Below are 19,776 nucleotides of genomic sequence, written 5' to 3'. Positions count from 1 at the left end.
CCACTCATGCTCTGTCTCTTTCGCTCTCAAAAATAAACATTAAAAATTTTTTTTTAAATAACCCATGATACAGTTAGGTTACTCTAACTATAAATACATATCCTAGGAGGTGCCCCCAAAGAATGTTTTTGCTTAAGCAGACAGTCAAAAGGCATTTGTTGAATGATTTGCAAGATGATGAAGCACAAATAGAAGAATGCTGCAGAAGGGCTCAGTATTTATCCAGAGAAGCTGTTCTATTTCCTTTTTTTTTTTTTTTTTTTTTTTTTGAGCCAGAGACATAGCGTTCCATTTCCGTAGATTTGGATTTCCGTGGCTAAATATTAAGAAGCAGGCTGCTTGCTTGCTTTTGTTTGTTCGTTTGTTTTTTTTCTTGGTATCAGGGTTGTTCAAGTCCGAATTTCACCCAGAAACATTTCGCCACCGTCTCCAGATCCTGTATTTCAGGGTAAGGGAAAGCCAGTCGTCTTTATCAGGCAACGGTCACCCCGCTGATTCATTCATTCCATAAGAGTGAATGTGTGCTGGGTTCAGAGTGCAGGGCTGAGTCGATGGGGGGACTGGCACCCTGCTCTTGGAAGGGTCTAACGGAGCACCCCCAAACCTGAGTAGATTATTGGTTCAAAAATAGTAATCCTCCAACTGCGTTTGCCAGTCTGCTAGCGGCCACATCACCGGAGAGCTCATTAGAAATGCAAATTCTCTGGGCGCCTGGCTGGCTCAGTCAGCTGAGCATCTGACTTCAGCTCAGGTCATGATCTCACGGTTCGTGGGTTCAAGCCCCGCATCGGGCTCTGGGCTGACAGCTCGGAGCCTGGAGCCTGCTTCCGATTCTGTGTCTCCCTCTCTGTCTCTGCCCCTCCCCTGCTCGCACGCTCTTTCTGTCTCTCAAAAATGAATACACATTTTTAAAAATGCAAATTCTCAGGGCGCCTGGCGGGGCTCGATCGGCTAAGTGAGCTGTCGTCTCCCTTGTCCAGCTCCCCCTCCTTCCCAAATCTCTTGGCCCATTCACGGAAAAGCTCATCGCTGGGTTGAGCATAAAGCAGATGCTCAGTGCTGCTTAAGGGAAGTAGGAATGGCTTGTTCTCGAATCATTTTAGCAATTAAGTCCTACTTCCTGTAAGCAGATTCCCAGCGGCCAGGGCCCTGTCTCCTGATCTGCTTGTCTGCCTGGCTCAGGTGAGGGACACAGCGACGGCCTCAGTGTTTCTTACTATTTGCCAACTAATGAAAAGAACGAATGCTTTTAAAACGGTTCCTAGGGTTTAATGTTTTTTTTTAATGCTTATTTTATTTTTGCGAGAGAGAGAGAGAGAGAGAGGGAGAGGGAGAGAGTAGAGTTAGCAGGAGAGGGGCAGAGAGAGAGGGAGACACAGGCTCCAGGCTCTGACCGTGAGATCATGACCTGAGCTGACGCTGGACGCTTAACTGACTGAGCTACACAGGCACCGCTGTTCCTAGGGTTTAAATCTCCCTCTTTGACTGGACCGCCATTTCCTGAGACCAGTGTCTCATTCTCCTTTTTTTTTTTTTTTTAATGTTTGTTTTTTTGAGATAGCGCCAGTGGGGGAGGGGCAGAGAGTGATGGGGACAGAGGACCCCAAGTAGGCTCCACGATGACAGCAGCAAGCCTGATGCAGGGCTCGAACTCCCGAACCATGAGATCCTGACCTATGCCCAAGTTGGGATCTCAACCAACCGAGCCACCCAGGCACCCCGCCACTTCTTCTCTTTCTCCTTCTCCTTCTCCTCCTCCTCCTTCTTCTTTTGTATCTCCCTCAGAGAACAGCACTCAGGAGGCTTTCAAGGTTTGAGATGGGACGGAAGTACCTGAATTGTTTCAGAGTCCTATGGGCTTGCTTCTCCAATTATACTCTTATTTTTCTTAAAATTTTTGTTTTTAATATGGAGTAGATGCTTAAAAATCAAATACACACATTTATAACGTATGTCTCTATAAACATATACAGGGGCGCCTGGGTGGCTCCGTCGGTTGAGCGTCCGACTTCGGCTCAGGTCATGATCTCGCGGTTTGTGAGTTCGAGCCCTGCGCTGACAGCTCAGAGCCTGGAGCCTGCTTCAGATTCCATGTCTCCCTGTCTCTCAATAGTAAATAAATGTTAAAAAAAAATTTTTTTTTAAATATACATACATAGAATAGGAACAAAATGAGCAGCTGTGGTCCCACCACCTAACTTAAGAAAGAAAAACTTCCATTTCCTCTACGGTTCCCTTGCGGACCCTTCTCCTTCTTGTTCCCTCCCATCCTACTTGGCTGAACTTTGTGTTTACCTTGCCCTCATTAAAAAAAAAAAATCTACAATATATTTGTGTCCCCCAACTGTATATTGTTTCGTTCTGCCTGTTTTGAAGTAAATGAAAACACATCTGTACTATTGCAACTGAAATTGACTGATTTTTCCAGCTGTAGAATATTCCACCGAGCAAATAGATCGTAATTTATCCAGTATCCTGTAGATGATGATCCTAGATTTACGGGAGAGTTGGAAGGATATACAACCTCCATATACCCCCCCACCCAGTTTTCTCTGACGTCAGCACCTTACATCATCACAGCACCTTTGTCAAAACCGTGAAATCAACATTGATACGCTACTACTAACTAAATCCCAGTCTTTGTTGGCATTTCCGTAGTTTTTCCACTGGCGTCCTTTTTCTGTTCTAGGATCATCTAATCCAGGCTTATGGAGGGCTGTGAAGGCATCGCTGCTCAGGACTATTCCCGTACACATCTTGTGTAAACGAGTAAGTTTCTCTACGGTGAATCCCTGGCTTTGCCGGGACAGGGGATACATTACATCTTCAATTGTATTCAAGAAGTCAAATGTGTTCTCCAATGTGAGTGCACCACTCACCGGGATTGTAGGGGTTCCCCTTGCTCCACCGGATAGAAAAATTAAAAAATTTGCCCTGCTGGTTGACAGGACACGACATCTGTGGTTGTAATTTGCATTCCCTTGTTATTGTGGTTAGGCCTGTTTACATAGGTTTCCTCTGGGGTGAAGCGTCTCTTCATATCTTTTATTCATTTTTTAACCGGGCCGCTGCTTTAATTTGCAGTCCTTGAAAATAATTTGTGAATTCTAATTCTTTGGGTTATACGTTACAAGTCTCTTCTTTGTCCGTGAAGTGTTCGGTGTTTGTCAAAGGACGGGAAGATAGCAACGTATTCTGGAGTTTAAATCCTGTTGTTTAAACTCTCACGCACCCTGTGGCCGGGGTTCTTATCTCCCCCATCAAGGGGAGAGATCACACTGCTGAAACTCAGTATTGTTTAATGTTTGCTAAATAGATGAAAAAAAATCTCTCCTAATTTGAAAGCAGGTGTTTAATTCCTGTCTTTGCATAACTTACACGGTTCTGCATGATCTGGCCCTAGTTTACATTTCCCTTTATTCACCCAGATCCGTCCACACCAGTCTCTGCTTTTCTTCAAATGGATCTACATCTTTCCTGTCTCAGGGCCCTTGCACTTGGCTCTTCCCCCAGATAATTCTTATAGATCCCTTCCTCATTTCCTTCTGGTCTTTGCTCAGGGTAAGTTCACCAGCGACACCTTCACCGGCCGGTATGGGCTAGTATCCTCTGACGCTTCGTATCCTCTTTCCTTAATTTTTTCCTTCAAGTATAACCACGTTGCATTCTAAACGGATTTGCCTGTCCCCCACTGGAGGTATGCTGTTCAGTACCGGGACCCCTAGCTGCCTGTGGTTGCCCTTGAAACATGGCTGATGTGGATTGAGGGGTCCAGACTTCTTTCAAGAGTCCCCCCCCCTCCCCCCCAAAAAAGTAACTTATCTCACCACTAAAATCTTTGTATTTTTGTATTCACTCCACGTTGAAACAACATTTGGGGCTAACTTGTATTATCAAAATTCATTTCGCATTTTTGTATTCTGGGTCATTTGGACAGCGCTCCTGCAGGAGGTAAATTACAGCGGGGATGTTTGACTCGGACACCGCGGTTATCTCAGAACACAACAGAGGCTCAATAAATACTGGCTGCATGAAGGAATCCAGAAATAGAATGCCAGTCTTTTTCTCCTCCTCTCTGTTCTGTCTACCCCAGGGATCAATTTCTAAAATCAACAAAGCTTTACTGGGGTAATTTACACGGAAGTCACTCGCCGTAAGCGTTCAAGCCAAAGATTTTTAGTGAATTCGCCACCTTGCGCAACCATCGCTGTAACTCGACTTGCTGAATCCTTCCATCACCCCAATCACACCTCGCTCGTGCTCATGCACAGTCGTGCCCCCTCCCCACCCCCAGGCACCGCGCAGCTACTCTCTGTCTCCATAGACGTTCAGTGCTCACTTTCTAAGATAAGACCTCCCCGGCTCCGTCGTTCCGGGGTCCAAACGCCTTGAACAGTCAGCACCCTGGGCCACCGCTCTCCTCCCGTCTCCGTTCCTCCATCCACGCGGCTCAGCACGGAGCCAGACCCACAGACGGCTCGGCGCCAACACAAGGAAGGGCAGCCCCGCACCTTCCGAAGCCCCGGAGGGGCAGGTCTCCGTGGCTTCCGCGCGCGCCTCGGCGGCCTCGGGGACACGCGGGGCTGCCTCGCTGGGCCCCACGACCCTGCCAGGGCGGGTCCCGCTCTCGCAGCACCCATCGCGGGACACCGAAGCTCGGAGCGGCCCCAGGGAGCCGGGAGTCCCCCGCCGCCGCGTTCTAACGCCGCCCTGCGGGGACAATGGCCCGGGGCCGCGGGGCTCTCGGCCTCTGTAAGCGGCTACTGGGGGGCCGGCCCCTCCCCCCGCGGCCCCTTCCCGGGCTCCGCCTTCACGCCCTCCCGCCCTCAACGGCCCTCCTCGCAAAATGGCGACCAACCGCCTCCTTTCCCGCCCGCCGCGGGTCACTTGACCGCGCCAGGCCCCGCCCCCCCGTGCGTGGCCCCGCCCCTCAGCGGAGGCCGAATAGCCGCCGCGACTTCGCCGCCGGGCTGCACGCGCCGGGAGCCCGGGCGGCGCGAGGCGCGCGCTAGGCGCGCGCGAGGCGGCCCTGGGCGTCGTGAAGCGACCCGCAGCCACGCCCGCGCGCCAGCGCCGCGGGTCAGCGGGCAGCTCCGGGGGGCGGTCCCGGCTGCGCGTGCGCGCCGGGCCGGCGGGCTGCGCGAGGGAGGCAGGGGGCCGCTGGGAGGCCCGCGAGGCGCGAGGCCGGCGCGCGAGCCCCCGGGGGCGGGTAAAACCCGGTTGCTGCTGCCCCTGCTCCCTCCCTTTCCTCCCTACCCCCCCTCCCTGCCCCTCCTCACTTTTCAACCCCTCCCCCCTTTTCATATCTAATTTGTGTATATGTTTGTTTTTTAGGGGGCCCCTCTCCCTTTCGAGGGCCCGCAGCAGGCGCGGCGGGCGCCCCTCACCTCGCATCACGCACGCACCTTCTGCATCCCAACAGCTCCCGGCCCCGCTGCACCCCCGCCACCGCTTCCCCCTTGGAGAATACCCTCCTCAGGGGCCCCCGGCCCGCTGCATCCCCTTGTTTTTTCCTCCCCCGCCCCCCAGGCCCCAACTGCCCCCTGGCAGCTCCCCAGCTCGTGCCTCGGGCCCTACCCGATCTCTCCGCGCTTTCTGCACCTCGGCCTTGCATTCGCCCTCGCTTCCAGGCCTCCTGCTAAAAATCCCCTTGCCTCTGGAATAGGGGACCCAGATTGGCGGTTTGTTTTTTTTTAGGATCTCCCAGCAAACCCCAAAAATCTTTCCTCTCTTCTTTGATTTATACCCCTCGCTGTCCTTTTAGGAACTTCCTCTAGCAAGAAAATCTATCTATATATGTATTATAAAATACGTATATTGTATATCTTTCTCCCGGTTTTTCCTCCATCCAGGGTAACTTTCCAGCAAAAATTGTTTCTTCCCACCAAGAGCCCCCCCCCTTTTGTAGTATCTTTCCACTGATAACAAACCAACTCAGTTCTGCCAGTTTCTCTTTCACCTAATAATTTGTTTTTCCAACCCTCTTTCCCAACTCTCTGGCAAAAATCCCTTTTCATCCCCAGTTCTACCCCACTTAGGCTTTTCCTAGCAAAACCCTCCAGGTCCCTTCCCGAGGAAAGAAAATAAGGCAAGGAAGACAAATGAACTTTCCCTTAAAACAAAAGCCCCTTTCCCATCTAGATCTCCCCGGTTTAGTATTGCTTTCTTCCTCCTTCCACAAATTGCCCATCTTGCCCAACTCTACACCTGTGTGCTTGCTTCTTTGGGGACCCAACATCTGAATGGCCCTTCCTTTCCACCCCCTGCTTCCAGGGCAAAAGAAGTTGGATGAGTGTCCTGAATTTACTACTCAGAGTTCCAGGAGGAAATATCCAGTGGTCTGACGGTCATCTGAATCCCCTCCCTGTGGGGCCTGAACCAGGCCCTCCTGTTCCCTGGAGAGTCACTCCTTTGCTCTGGTGAGTCTTTTCCCTTTTGCCCTTGTTCCAAAGATACCTACTTTGTCAGATGGATTCCCTTCTTTCTCAGAAGGGTTTCGAATTGATCCAAGAGTCTCTGTACCCACAGGGAAACCATTACAAGTTGCTGCTTTGGGAAGTCAGATGAGGAAAAGGTCATTTGTTGTGCCTTTTGACGTCTCTGGAGGAAGGCAGACATTTATTAGATTGATCTATGTTTCATTGTTTATTGCAAAAATGCTTTTTCCCTCCTTCTGGTTCAGGGTGGCAACTCAGATACCTCCAGGGAACAGGGAGGTAAAGGCCTGCAGGTGAACCAAAGATCGTGGGCCCCCTCTGAGTGATCCCCGCCAGTGGAAATGACCAAGTGGAAGTTTGTTTGTTTGTTTTTTGAGATGAGACCAGAACACTGACCTGTGTGAAACTTTTTGATCTTTAAATGGTGACAGTGAGGGGCGCCTGGGTGGCGCAGTCGGTTAAGTGTCTGACTTCAGCTCAGGTCACGATCTCGCGGTCCGTGAGCTTGAGCCTCGTGTCGGGCTCTGGGCTGATGGCTCGGAGCCTGGAACCTGTTTCGGATTCTGTGTCTCCTTCTCTCTCTGCCCTTCCCCCACTCGTGCTCTGTCTCTCTCTCTCTCTCTCCCCAAAGTAAATAAACATTAAAAAGTTAAAAAAAAAGAAGTCAAACTTTAAAGATACTCATTTAAAAGTAACAATAGTAAACTCGTTATATATTAACAAAATTGACTTTTTAAAGACTGCATTTCAGAAAACAAGATTTAGTGAGGATAGTAGGCATTGTTTTACCTTTTTCGAGTCATCTGGAATCTCATATATCTGCTTCTGCATTCAGCCTCTGCAGATATATCCTGTAGCTTCCGGAGGGTTTCACCGAGAATTAAAAAGGCAGATAATGTCTGAATATTATTATGAAGATAGTTTGGACCTCGAAGACTCCCTGAAAGATTCCTGAGGACCCCAGAGTTCCCCACCCCCATCCACCTCACTTTGAAAAAGGCTGTTGTAGATGTGGTTTTTTTACATTTTTTTTTTTTTATTAAATTTTTTTTTTTCAACGTTTATTTATTTTTCGGACAGAGAGAGACAGAGCATGAACGGGGGAGGGGCAGAGAGAGACGGAGACACAGAATCGGAAACAGGCTCCAGGCTCTGAGCCATCAGCCCAGAGCCTGACGCGGGGCTCGAACTCCCGGACCGCGAGATCGTGACCTGGCTGAAGTCGGACGCTCAACCGACTGCGCCACCCAGGCGCCCCTATTTTTTTACATTTTTTTTAATGTTTATTTTTGAGAGACAGGGAGAGAGACAGAGGGTGCGTGGGGGAGGGGCAGAGAGGGAAGCACAGAATCCAAAGCAGGTTCTAGGCTCTGACCTGTCAGCACAGAACCATGAACCCGTGAGATCATGACCTGAACCAAAGTCAAACACTTAACCGACTGAGCCACCCAGGCGCCCCCGCTGTTGTAGATGTTAATGCTCATTTGCATTTTTACGCTGGGATCGGCTTTTGGAATGAGAAACTTTAATGTCTCTTTTCCTCCCTTAGTTAATTCTATGTAAGAAAATTTCCTGGAAAGCATAGTCCTAGCCGTCTTGATTCTTCCACGTTTTCGTTCTCTTCCGTAGCGTATGTAAGCTTTAAATCTACTCTTTTAATGAGCGAGAGACCAGGAATCCCGGTCTCCAGTGCGGTCGTAGGTGAGGGCTTTGAGGTCAGACTACCCCCAGGGTTGAATTCTAACCCTGATTTTGGGCAAGTTGCTGTTGTGGGAATTGTATGATCTATAAGTGATTCCAATTGTCCCTGGCATATGATAGAGCCTCTGTAAGTGTTTGCTGCTGTTGTTACTATAATGATAATTATCACAGGGGTGAGGCAGGAAGAAAGTGAGGCCTAGGAGCTGGAGGGCCATGGCTCTCTCCAGAGACGGCAGTCGTCCCTCACCTCTCTCTTTTGATAGCCATCAGGAAATGCAAAATCTTAATAATTTTCAAGAGAAGCCAGAAATTAATATACTTGGTTGAAATCTCCCCATTAAGAAAAATGTTGGTGACCCAATTTTTTTTTTATGCTTATTTATTTATTTTTGAGAGAGAGACAGAGAGCAGGAGCCAGGGAGGGACAGAGAGCGACACAGAATCCGAAGCAGGCTCCAGGCTCTGAGCTGTCAGCACGGAGCCAAACGCGGGACCTGAACCCAAAAACTGCGAGATCGTGACCTGAGCGGCGGTCGGTGGCTCAACCGCCTGAGCCACCCAGGCGCCCCGGTGACTGACCCAATTTTGAAAAACACCGTGCAGGCCAAACAAAACAGGCCTACAGTTCAGATAACGTCTGGAGTGGGGAAACGAGGAAAGAATTTGCATAGCTGGGTCTCAGTCTCTCTTATTTCCCGGCTTCCAACGGTCTGATCTTTTAACTCAGACGTGATCACTCTCTCCCCGCTAACATTCATGCAGAGAGGGAAAGGAGAACGTGGTGCTTGGGGAGGGTGGGGGAAGAAAAGAAAAAAAGGCCCGCAGTGGAATCTTGTCACTCACCAGTGAAAGGGATGCTGAGCGCTTTCTTTGATCAGAGTTACTTCTGTGCCAGGCAAGATGCTGTGAGAAGTGTTCACACAGAAGGCAGAGGCACAGCCATCCCAGAGCTTGCAGTCTGGGGAAAATAGAAGAACTTGAAAGATAATTAAATTCCGGGGGCCATCTGGGGTAAGTATTAAGTGGAATGCCAGACAAGCGCTCACGGAGTTCGGAAGGAGGGAGAAATCATCTCAGACTCGTCACGCTGGGAGGAGCCGTTTAGGCTTTTGAACGGTTTCATTTGGTAAAGCGGAGCAAAGAGAAGTTGCATAAATCAGGGTCATAAAGAACGAGGTCTCCAGGGCATATAGACCAGGGGATATAAACGAGTGAGGTGGGAGGATGTGAGCGATTTTGTTTCTTGAGAGAGAGACAAAGAGAGTGCGAGCAGGGGAGGGGCAGAGAGAGAGGGAGAATCGCAAGCAGGCTGTGCCATCAGAGCAGAGCCCGACCCAGGGCTCGAACGAACGCACAAACCGTGACATCGTGACCTGAGCCGATGTCAGCACTTAACCTGCTGAGCCACCCAGGCGCCCCTTGAGAGTTTTCAATAGAAGTTGAGAGAAAGCCTCACTTCATTGAGAAATCTCGAGATCTGCAGTGAGTTCCAGTGTGGTTGGTAGCTGCTAGGCACTTGTAACTATGCTCATTTCAATTTAACGAAATGGAAGTGAAATAAATAATTTCGTGCCTCAGTTGCTCATCCTGCATTCTCTAGGCGCTCATGGGCCGCTTTGTGGCTAGGGGCTGTCGTTGGACAGTGCAGACTTAGAACATTTCCCTCAGCACAGAAAATTCTTTTGGACAGCGATGCCCTATCCAAAAGAAGTCGGACAGATTTTCCGACTTGATAACCAATAGAAAATACTCAGATTAACTACAGGCTAAATAAACCTTTTGGGGAACCAATAAGTGTTTAGATTGTTCCCTCCTTGCCATCCAAACAGTGCCGCAGTAGATGTTATTTACCCGATGGTGTCCGTGTTGCTGCAGGTGGGAACCTGTGGCAGATTAATTTCCCAAGAGGCTGTAGCATTTCACAGGAGACTCCCTGTCTCCTCCTGCTCCTACCCGTCGTGGAATGACACGCCTTTTTAGGAAAAGAAAAACATGAAAATTGCTCTGGATCCCTACTGCCGGCTTAAATTGTGTTTCAAACCATTGAACAAGGCACCGATGATGATCAAATAAGCAAGGCGTATATTTCTAAAGCTTACGGTTTTTGTGCCGCCGTGAAGCCAAAATCAGTTTGCAAATTAAACGTAAACAAATGCAACCAAACCGATGTAATTCCAATTACAAATGGCAGTTTAATGGGAGAGGTGCCATTTTGCTGAAACCTAATAGCTTCCTTGAAGCCAACGGTTGCCCTGGGCCCCTGTGGGTTTAGCAGACCCTGAGACGGCTCAGCTCTCCCGTCCCTTTTCCTCAGTTTGAACTGCAGCCAGGCCTCCGTCTGCACCACGATGTGTGTTGGCTTTGAGGTGACCCCAAAGGCATAAATACGAGCGGAATCCACGTCTATCCTCTTCTCGTTAGCCTGTGGCAATTAAAATCGTCCTTTTTGGCGTCAGTGCAATTATAATCATACCCCGGGCATTGAAACCAAACGCTAGTACTGTATTATAAGGCAGTAAACCAGTAATCCGCATAGACTGGTTTTCTTCTTTTGGGTCATTCTCCAAATGAAAACACAAAATTATAAAATTCTTGGAAAGAATGGGGAATGCCTGCAAGGTTCCAGGGGACCACAAGCCCTCCCCACGGGGATTAGCAGGCAGCTCTGTACGTAGAAGGTGCTAAAACTTGTCGAATCAAATTTATCTGTTGGCAGAACAAGAACAAGTTCAATATTGGCTGAGGGGAGGGGGGTTTGCTTTACTAACTGGAAAAGGTTGTAAATGTGAAAACGTGGCTTTTGGACTCAGGGCTTGCCTGGTCGAAGTGGTAGTGAGACCAGTTTTTTCTGTGGACCACGGGCATGTGTTGGAAAGCAGGTGATTTGGCATGTGGGGAATTCTGCCCCCATCCAGCACCTTTTGTGCTTTCTAGATTGATCGGTTCAGCGCAGTCTATGGTTTAATTGATGGCAAGTTAGTATTGTGTACCGGGTAAAAACACGAGCCCTAAAGTCCGAATACCTGGGTTTAAGGTCTGGCCCAACTCCTTGTCAGGCATGTGACTTGTGACAAATCACTTAGTGTCTCAGAGTCCATTTCCTTCTTCATAAAATGGAAATGATAGAGCACCAACCTCTGGGTTGTAGAGAGAAGTGAGTGAATGGACGCACAGGAAGCTCTCGGTGTGATACCTGAGAAGGAGAAAGGGCTTAATATCTCATTTCATTAAATATTGTTTCATATTCCTTTCAAACGACGCTTTCTATTGAATTAGCTGGGTTTTATTATCAGAATATGAAAAAAAGCGATGGCTTCTTTCCCCCTCGGAGTACCACAGACAGTTTATCGCAGCACCATACGAGAAACTTTAGAACTGGCAGAGAAATTCATTGTGCCTCAGAACATAAGTCTCTATGGTCCACACTGCCTGCTTTGCGGTTTAGAAACCCGAAAAGCTCTAACGGTGCCACGGTGTCGCGGACCTCATTTAATGGGCGAGCCTGAACTCACAGTATTTATTCCGTTTACTCTGAATAGTCAGAGGTGTCAGTGCAGAAACAATGACTTGGTTACCAGGTGCTGCCCCAGACCCACTGAAGGTTACTTAAAATACGGCATTTGCGTTGATTTACCCCGAATTCTGAACCCTGGGACTCACTTGGGCCTCAGAGTTGTAGTACAGGATTGTGGGCCTGTGTTCGACTTCTGAGTCCCCCCCAGGAGGCTGGCTACAGACACACAGACGCACAGGTAGATGTGAAATGGGAAATGCAGATGTTGTGGGAACAGCTGTTCTGTTCCCTTTCAACGTGGAAAGGTTAAAAACCGTAGCAACCAGTAGCCTAGGAATCTAGGCCCAAACTCCGGTTACTCTAGGATCCACCAGGTTCGTTATCAGTGAGTCATCAAGCGTTTATTAAATGTCCAGGTGAGGGCAGAATTACTCAGAATAGCCCAAACCGGACACAAGCCAAATGCCCACCACCAACAGATGAATGGATGACGAAGATGTGCAATATGCAGACGGCGAAATGTTATTTGTCCATAAAAAGCAATGAAGTGATGGTGCGTGCTGCGGCGTGGATTAACCTTGAAAACACCGTTCTTGGTGAAAGCGGCGGCCATAAAAGGCCTCGTGTGGTTTGATTCCATCGTTTGTACGAAACGGCCGGCCCTCTCGTCGAGCCATACTTTGTTTGCCTGCCTTGTCATTTTTTTGTTGAGAAAATGGACATTTTTGCATATTATAATGCAGCGATTCTCGGAATCCGGTTCTCCTTCCCCTACCCCAGAGTGTGTGGTTTCTGCTTGTGGGTTGTAATGTCTGGATAGTGACTTTTGCAGACTCCGTTTGTAGACTGTATTCTTTGTCGTGTGCGGTCAGGGGAAATCACTGTTCTGTTAAGCTTGCGGTCAGCTAGTGATCCGGCAGGGATTTCCTTAAATGCCTGGAACCCCAACATATCTCCTCGTCTTGGCAGTTGGGCTCTGGGTGGGTGTTGGGACACCCTGTTGGTTCTCAGCAGGAGTTTACATCTCTGCCTTCCCCTTCTTCCTGCTTTCACAGACCGAAGGTCAGCCAGAGGTGAGAGCTTAGAGCCTTCACGAGTGTTTTCTGAGCAGGTGCCTGCCCTGGGCACCTGGTCTTCTGGATTCTTTCAAATACGTGGAAGGTTTTCATTTTTAAAATTTTATTTCAGTGTTGGTTTCCTAGAGTCCACAGTTTACATTAGGATTCATTCTTTGTGCTGCGTAGTTTCGTGGGTTTTGGCTAATGCAAAATGTCATGTGCCTACCATGACAGCATCATGCAGAATAGTTTCAGTCCCCTCCAAGTCCCTCCTGTGCGTTACCTATTCATCCCTCCTCCCTCCCCTGGAGCCCTGGCAGCCTCCAACCTTTTAGCGTCTCTATAGTTTTTCCTTTTCCAGAACGACGTATGGTTGGAATCAAAATCTGTAGTGTTTTCAGGCCAACTTTTTTCACTTAGCAACACACATGTAAGTTTCCTCCATGTCCTCTTGTGGCTTGATAGCTCCTCGCTTTTTATCACCTGATAACATTCCGTTGTACGCATGTACCGTAGTTTGGTTATCCATTCTCCCATTGAGGGACGTTGTGGTTGCTTCTAGTTGTTGGCAGTTATGAATAAAGCTGCTATAAACATTTGTGTGGACATAAATTTCCAGCTCACTGGGGATAGATACCAAGGAGCATGATGGCTGGATTGGATGGTGAGATGATGTTTAGCTTTGTAAGGAACTGTCAGCATGGAAGCTTTTCAAAGCCCTTACTCTCTCCAGAGCCTCTTGCTCTCACTGTCCGGCTCTTCTTCCCCGGCTTTCAGTGACATGTCTGTTGGCCCCAATTAATATCCTTTGCTCTGGGGTTGTAGCACCTGGTTCATTGCCTTTGTTTTGTATTTTTATTTTTATTTTTTTAAGGTTTAGGTTTTTTTTTTTTGAGAGAGAGAGTGTGTGCACGAGTGGGGGAGGGGCAGAGAGAGCGAGAGGCAGACATAGGCTCCGAAGCAGGCTCCAGGCTCCAGGCTTCGAGCTGTCAGCACAGAGCCCGACATGGGCTTGAACCCACGAACCGTGACATCATGACCGGAGCTGAGATTAGACGCTTAACTGACTGAGCCACCCAGGGGCCCCTAATTTTTCTATTGTTGGGTATCTTTTTATTGAAGTATCGTTAACACACACTGTTATATCAGTTTCCATACCATATTGCCTTTGATGTTTTTAACAAATGCCATCCCCGTGGCTGTTCTCTGCTCTCAGAAAGTTCCAAGTTAGGCAAAATCAAGGTGAGACCTTTGTGTTAGCCCTTCAGGAGCCATCCGACAGGTCAAGACAGACAACCTCAGCTGTTTGAGAACAAGGTCATCTCTGCCCCCTTCTGCACCAGGAGCCCACACCAGAACGTGCCTTCAAAATCACTGCTGAGCCGGGGAATGGGGGATAGGACAGGAGTCGGTTCAAATGCCACAGGGCCCTCCTACCAGGTTTCATTCACCTTTGACTTGCTAAGGGTTCCTTTGGTTGCTGTAAACTTTTGACTACTTTCCAGAGTTCCAGTAAAGTTGCCTTTTTCATTGTTTCTGTGGTAGTATGGGTGGGAAGTTTTTAAATTGCTAACTCAGTCTTTTTATTTGTCACAGGGCTATGCAGATAGTCTGTTTCCTCTTGACTCAGTTTGGTAATTTGTGTCTTTCTAGGAACTTGTCCACTTTTCTCTAATTTACCTAATTTGTTGACATAGTAATCTTTTATAATCCTTTCTATTTTTGTTCTGAATTCTAATTTTAGTAACTTGAGTCTTTTTTACTTTTTTGTCTCTTTTTGAGTGGGGTAAATTCCAGTTGTTGAGATGTTACATAGTTTATTGTTTTTCTTTTGGTAGTTATGCTTAGATTGTTTTTTTTCTTAGTGTGCATACTTAAAGTAACAAAGTAAATCGTTGTCTTTTCCAAACGTTTCAAAGCCTGTATTCGTCGTTGAGCCAAGGTCTATGAGCAGTGCCTTGCCGGGAAAAGTCTGTGTTGCTCCCGCTTGAAAGCTAGTTTTCCTGGGTGTTGAGTTCTGTGCCGGCTCTCACCCTTCCTTCGTCTGCTGGCGGTGTCATTCCTTGTCTCCTAGCCTCCTCTGAGAAGTCTTCCATCAGGCTAGTCATCATCCCCCTTTGTAGACTGTCTGCCTCCCTTCTGGTAGTTTTTAGCATTTTCTGTCTTCAGTGGTCTGCGGTTCTGCTGCTGTGTGTTGGGGAGTAAATTCATTTTTACTCTTCCTGCTCTGCCTGGCAGTGCTTGGTCATTAACCATGTATCTTCAAGAACTGTGATCTTGGGGCGCCTGGGTGGCGCAGTCGGTTGGGCGTCCGACTTCGGCCAGGTCACGATCTCGCGGTCCGTGAGTTCGAGCCCCGCATCGGGCTCTGGGCTGATGGCTCGGAGCCTGGAGCCTGTTTCCGATTCTGTGTCTCCCTCTCTCTCTGCCCCTCGCCCGTTCATGCTCTGTCTCTCTCTGTCCCAAAAATAAATAAACGTTGAAAAAAAAAATTTAAAAAAAAGAACTGTGATCTTTAGGGGCGCCTGGGTGGCTCGGTCAGTTGAGTGTCCACCTTCGGCTCAGGTCATGATCTCACGGCCCGTGAGTTCGAGCCCCGCGTCGGGCTCTGTGCTGACAGCTCGGAGCCTGGAGCCTGCTTCGGATTCTGTATCTCCCTCTCTCTCTGCCCCTCCCCTGCTCAAGCTCTGTCTCTCAAAAATAAGTAAAACATTAAAAAATTAAAAAAAAAAGAATTAGGATCTTGAGGTCTGGGATCCTGTGTCCCTGTGATTCTGGAAGCTCCTCTACCATTATCTCTTCAAGATGCCGTGTCTCGCAGGGAGCCTGGCTGGCTGGCTCAGTTGGAAGAATGTGGGACTCTTGATCTTGGGGTTATGAGTTCAAGTCCCACATTGGGTGTAGGGATTATTTAAAAGTAAAATCTTTAAAAAAGAAACTCGTTTCCCGTATTCTCTCCTCTTCCCTTTTGGGATTCCTGTTGGACATCGTTAGGTTTTTGCATTTGCTTCTCCATCTGTGCTCTCTCAGTTTCCTGTTCATAGTTTCCATTTCTATATCTCTGTGTGCTGAATCCTAGGGGGATTTCCCCAGATTGTTCTCTGCCAGTCCATTATGTCTGTCTTCAGCACTGTCTCATCTGTTAGCCCTTCCAGTGAGCTTTTAACTTCAATGTCTTTCATGGACGTTTCATTTGTTTCTTTTTAAAACGGGTTGTTCCGTCCCGCGCTGACTTATTCTTTTCTCAGGCTAGGTTCTGTTGTCTCTCACTGCTCCGTTTTCTTCCCAATTCTTGGGGTTCTTCTCTAAGGCTTGGGGGCAAGAGTTTTTTCTTTTTCTTTGTTTAGTTTTCCCGTGGATGGCCTGGCTCTTCCAGGGGCCCAGGTCTCCACTGCCCGTAAGCTCAGGGCCCTGTTTTCTTTTCTCATGTGTCTGTTACGACCCCAGGTCCCAGCCTCCAGGGTAATGCACTTTAATAGGAATATAAATATGAGCCATATATAGAATTTCAAGTTTTCTGGTAGCCACATTGAGGAGCTAAGAAGAAGCAGGTGACAGTAATTTTAATAACATGCTTGACCCACTGTATCCAAAATGTTATCATTTCAACGTGTAGTAATTTAGAAACATACTAAGCTTACTTTTTTTTTTTTTTTTTTTTTGTACTAAGTCATCCAAATCCAGTGTGTGTGTTAGACTCACAGCGTGTCTTAGTCTGGGCCAGTCACATTGCAAGTCTTCACAGCCAGGTATGACTAGTTGCCACCATGTTGGACAACAGATTCGGTATCTGAGTCTGATTTTCCCCTCAGGCCAACCTGAACTTACACGAGTTTTCTTTGTGTTTTCTCATTGTTGCTGGCACGTGGGGTTTTACCTGTCTCTTGCGCCTGGCTGTGTATTCAAAATGATCTTTTGTCATATTTCTCGTGTTTATAGCTGGAGAAAGAGGTCAGTTCAGTCCTCCATGTTGCCGGAAATCCTTTCATTTATTCCTTACAACAACCTTATGACGGAGGTACTCTTATGCCCAGTTTACAGATGAGGAAACTGGGGCTCGTGGAGCTTAAATGACTTGCCCAAGTTCATATGGCTGTTAAGTGGCAGAGAACAGACCCAAAGACAGGTCTGTTTGAATTCCGAGTCATTGCTCTATCCGCCATGCTGTATTGCCATCTCATAATTTTGATTCCTCCTCGTTCATTTTCAGGAATTAGACATCACCAAGAGCTCTCCGTGACTCCTTACACGGCCTTGCTTGTCTGGAGAGCAGCTCTTGGCCAAGACCTGGCAGTCACGAGCCATGGACCGGTATAGCCTTGGGGACGAGGACGCCCTTCCTCCAGAGGTGCACCTCCCTTCGTTTTCCGAGAGCCAGGGACTCAATTGCAGCGACACCCTCGACCGGGATCTGGGTCCCAGTGCACGAGACCTGCTCTATGCCGGCCTGAGTGGTTTGGACCTGGACCCCAGCCTCCCAGCCCCTGACATGCCCAGCGAGGCACTGGAGGACAACTTAGACACCCTGTCCCTGTATTCGGGGAAGGACAGTGACTCTGTGAAGCTGCTGGAGGAGTATGCAGACCCAGAATCTCAGGTGTCCCTACAAGGTAAGGCTGTCCCTCTGAGCCCGAGGGCCTGGAAGACTCTGAAAGTTCCTGTGGCCAGCTAAGGGTTGATTCTGCATGGATTAGATAAGAAAACTTTTATCTTCCACGGGTGAATAGTGAACAGGGGACAATCACTTTTTTTTTTTTAACTTGGGAATTGTTCCCAACTTCCTAGTCAAGGAAACCGAACGCTGATCCTGAGGAATAATGTCGAGAAACTTGGGCTGTTCGTGGATGTCCTAATCTTGTGTGTGGTGTGGGCAGACATCTGAGTTTACGGGACGCTTTCCCACCCATTACATCTCGGGGGCGCTTTTCACGTTCCCAGGATGACCTGGGATCCTGTCCGTCCACCACTTGGTTGTCTAACCTTCCCCAGCCTCAGTGTCTTCATCCGTGAAGCGGGAGGGCAGCAGAAGGCCCGCTCTGCTCCCCCCCCCCCCCCCGCCAGACTAACAGCGCTAAGACGCAAGGGAGGAAATATGCAAAAGCATCGCATAGGCTGCAGAGCGTGGGACAGATCATTGTTATTTTTATCAATATCGGTAGAATTCATCTCAGGCAGCCCATTGATGCAGTTCCAAGTCTCTCTCTTCTGCGGGGGGGCGGAGGGGGGAGTGAAAGGGTAACTGATGGAACAGTTAGAAGCCTTGGTGCAATTTTCTTTTGGCTTTTTGACTTGCCTTGAGGCTTCCACTACAAGATAAATTTGGTGTTTGTTAATTCTTTTCAAGGGTTCTTGGGTAACTCGCTTAGATGAGCTAGCTGTCTGAGCTAACAGTCTTTGATATTTAGAAAAAAAATTTTTTTTAATGTTTATTTTTGACAGAGAGAGAGAGAGAGAGCGAGCGAGCGGGCACGGGGGAGGGGCAGAGAGAGAGGGAGACACAGAATCGGAAGCAGGCTCCAGGCTCGGAGCTGTCAGCACAGAGCCCGACACGGGGCTCGAACTCACAGACCAGGAGATCATGACCTGAGCGGAAGTCAGACGCTCGACCGACTGAGGCATCCAGGCGCCCCGGCGGCCTTTGATATTTATCATCACATCTCACGCATAGAAGGCCCCTCTGAGATGACCCTGCAGAACAGGGGTTCATGTCAGTCAGGATAAGCATTGCAAGAAATATCCCGAAGACTTGGTAAAATGAAAAACTTGTGAAGCGCCCCCCCCCCACAAGATGCAACAGACAAGGGGCCCGCCTCGTCACCACGTCGGAAGGCCAGAGGGCAAATCCCAGAATCCTGAGACGTGTACCTCGTTGAGGGCATTGGGCCACGCCTGGGGTGGGGGTGGGGGCCCGGCAAGGAGGGTTCTCAACCCGGCCACAGAAACTACCAGAACAACACTGGTAGCACGAATATGTGTGCATTTCACTGGGCAGAGGAGCTGGAGCTGTCACCACATTTTCATGGGGGGAGCGGGAGGGGGGCTGTGTCCCTCTCTGCAAAATACGTCACAAGTCATTACTCCACTTCAACTCTTCCTAATTTTCCTTAAGCTTGAGTTTTTTCTTTTTACTTGTGAAAAAAAGGAGTCCCCTGAACGTTAAATTCTAACTCCTTATGCTTCTGTGACTGAAATTCAGGCCGCTCTAAACGCATACGCTGGTGTTTGTCTTCTCCACTAGAAAAATAGTACACGGTTCTTCAACGGGAAATAGAGAAAATTGACAGCAGGAAGAATCCCCCAGCCTGGCTCTCACACGTCGAGTTTTAAAAAAAAAAAAAAAAAAATTTTTTTTTTTTTTCAACGTTTATTTATTTTTGGGACAGAGAGAGACAGAGCATGAACGGGGGAAGGGGCAGAGAGAGAGGGAGACACAGAATCGGAAACAGGCTCCAGGCTCCGAGCCATCAGCCCAGAGCCCGACGCGGGGCTCGAACTCACGGACCGCGAGATCGTGACCTGGCTGAAGTCGGACGCTTAACCGACTGCGCCACCCAGGCGCCCCATCACACATTGAGTTTTAAAAACCCGAGTGAAGTCATTCAGAAAAACATGGTTTGGCGCAGGTGTGTGAAGTTGTACGAGGCTATTTGAGGTTTTTCAAACTGAGCGTATTTGCTTTTTCACGAGAAGGTAGTCCCTTGTCCTGACTTACTCCACCGTGATGTTTGACCACAGTCTTGCTTGTTAGGCTGTTCGTGTTTCTGGGAACAGCTTTTTACATGAGGAGCTTCCTTTTAGGTGAGTTCTTTGGACATACCCCTCCAAGTAGGTTTGCCCATCAGAGAATACACACCGTTTGATAACCCACTTGGCTACACCACCTTCTGAGAAGATGGGGCAGCTTCCCGGGGCCGGTGACTCTGCCCGATTTTCAGTGTCATTGCCGATTGTTTTTGAATAGTTGGCTTTAATGAGCATTTTTATTTTATTTTACTTAAAAATTTTTTTCAGCTTATTTATTTATTTTGAGAGAGAGAGAGCGAGCGGGGTGGGGCAGAGACAGAGG

At 48.4% G+C, this 19,776-nt stretch overlaps 1 protein-coding gene across 3 annotated transcripts in view; it reads left to right on the top strand.

Moving 5' to 3' along the window:
* Positions 1 to 16,915: 16,915 nt before the first annotated feature.
* Positions 16,916 to 19,776, top strand: part of ZNF541 (zinc finger protein 541) — a 31,566-nt gene continuing 28,705 nt past the window's right edge. For all 3 annotated transcript variants that reach the window (XM_086690236.1, XM_086690237.1, XM_086690235.1), the window contains exon 1: positions 16,916 to 17,320. In XM_086690236.1, coding sequence (XP_086546362.1) covers positions 17,014 to 17,320 — 307 coding nt within the window. In that variant the 5' untranslated portion in view covers positions 16,916 to 17,013. The remainder of the gene's footprint in view (positions 17,321 to 19,776) is intronic.

The sequence above is a fragment of the Puma concolor genome, chromosome E2 (genome assembly GCF_028749965.1).
Source record: "Puma concolor isolate L17-30 chromosome E2, mPumCon1.1.hap2, whole genome shotgun sequence".
NCBI classification, from domain to species: Eukaryota; Metazoa; Chordata; class Mammalia; order Carnivora; family Felidae; genus Puma; species Puma concolor.
Note: the sequence above shows the minus strand (reverse complement) of the source record. Positions and strands in the feature narration are given on the sequence as shown.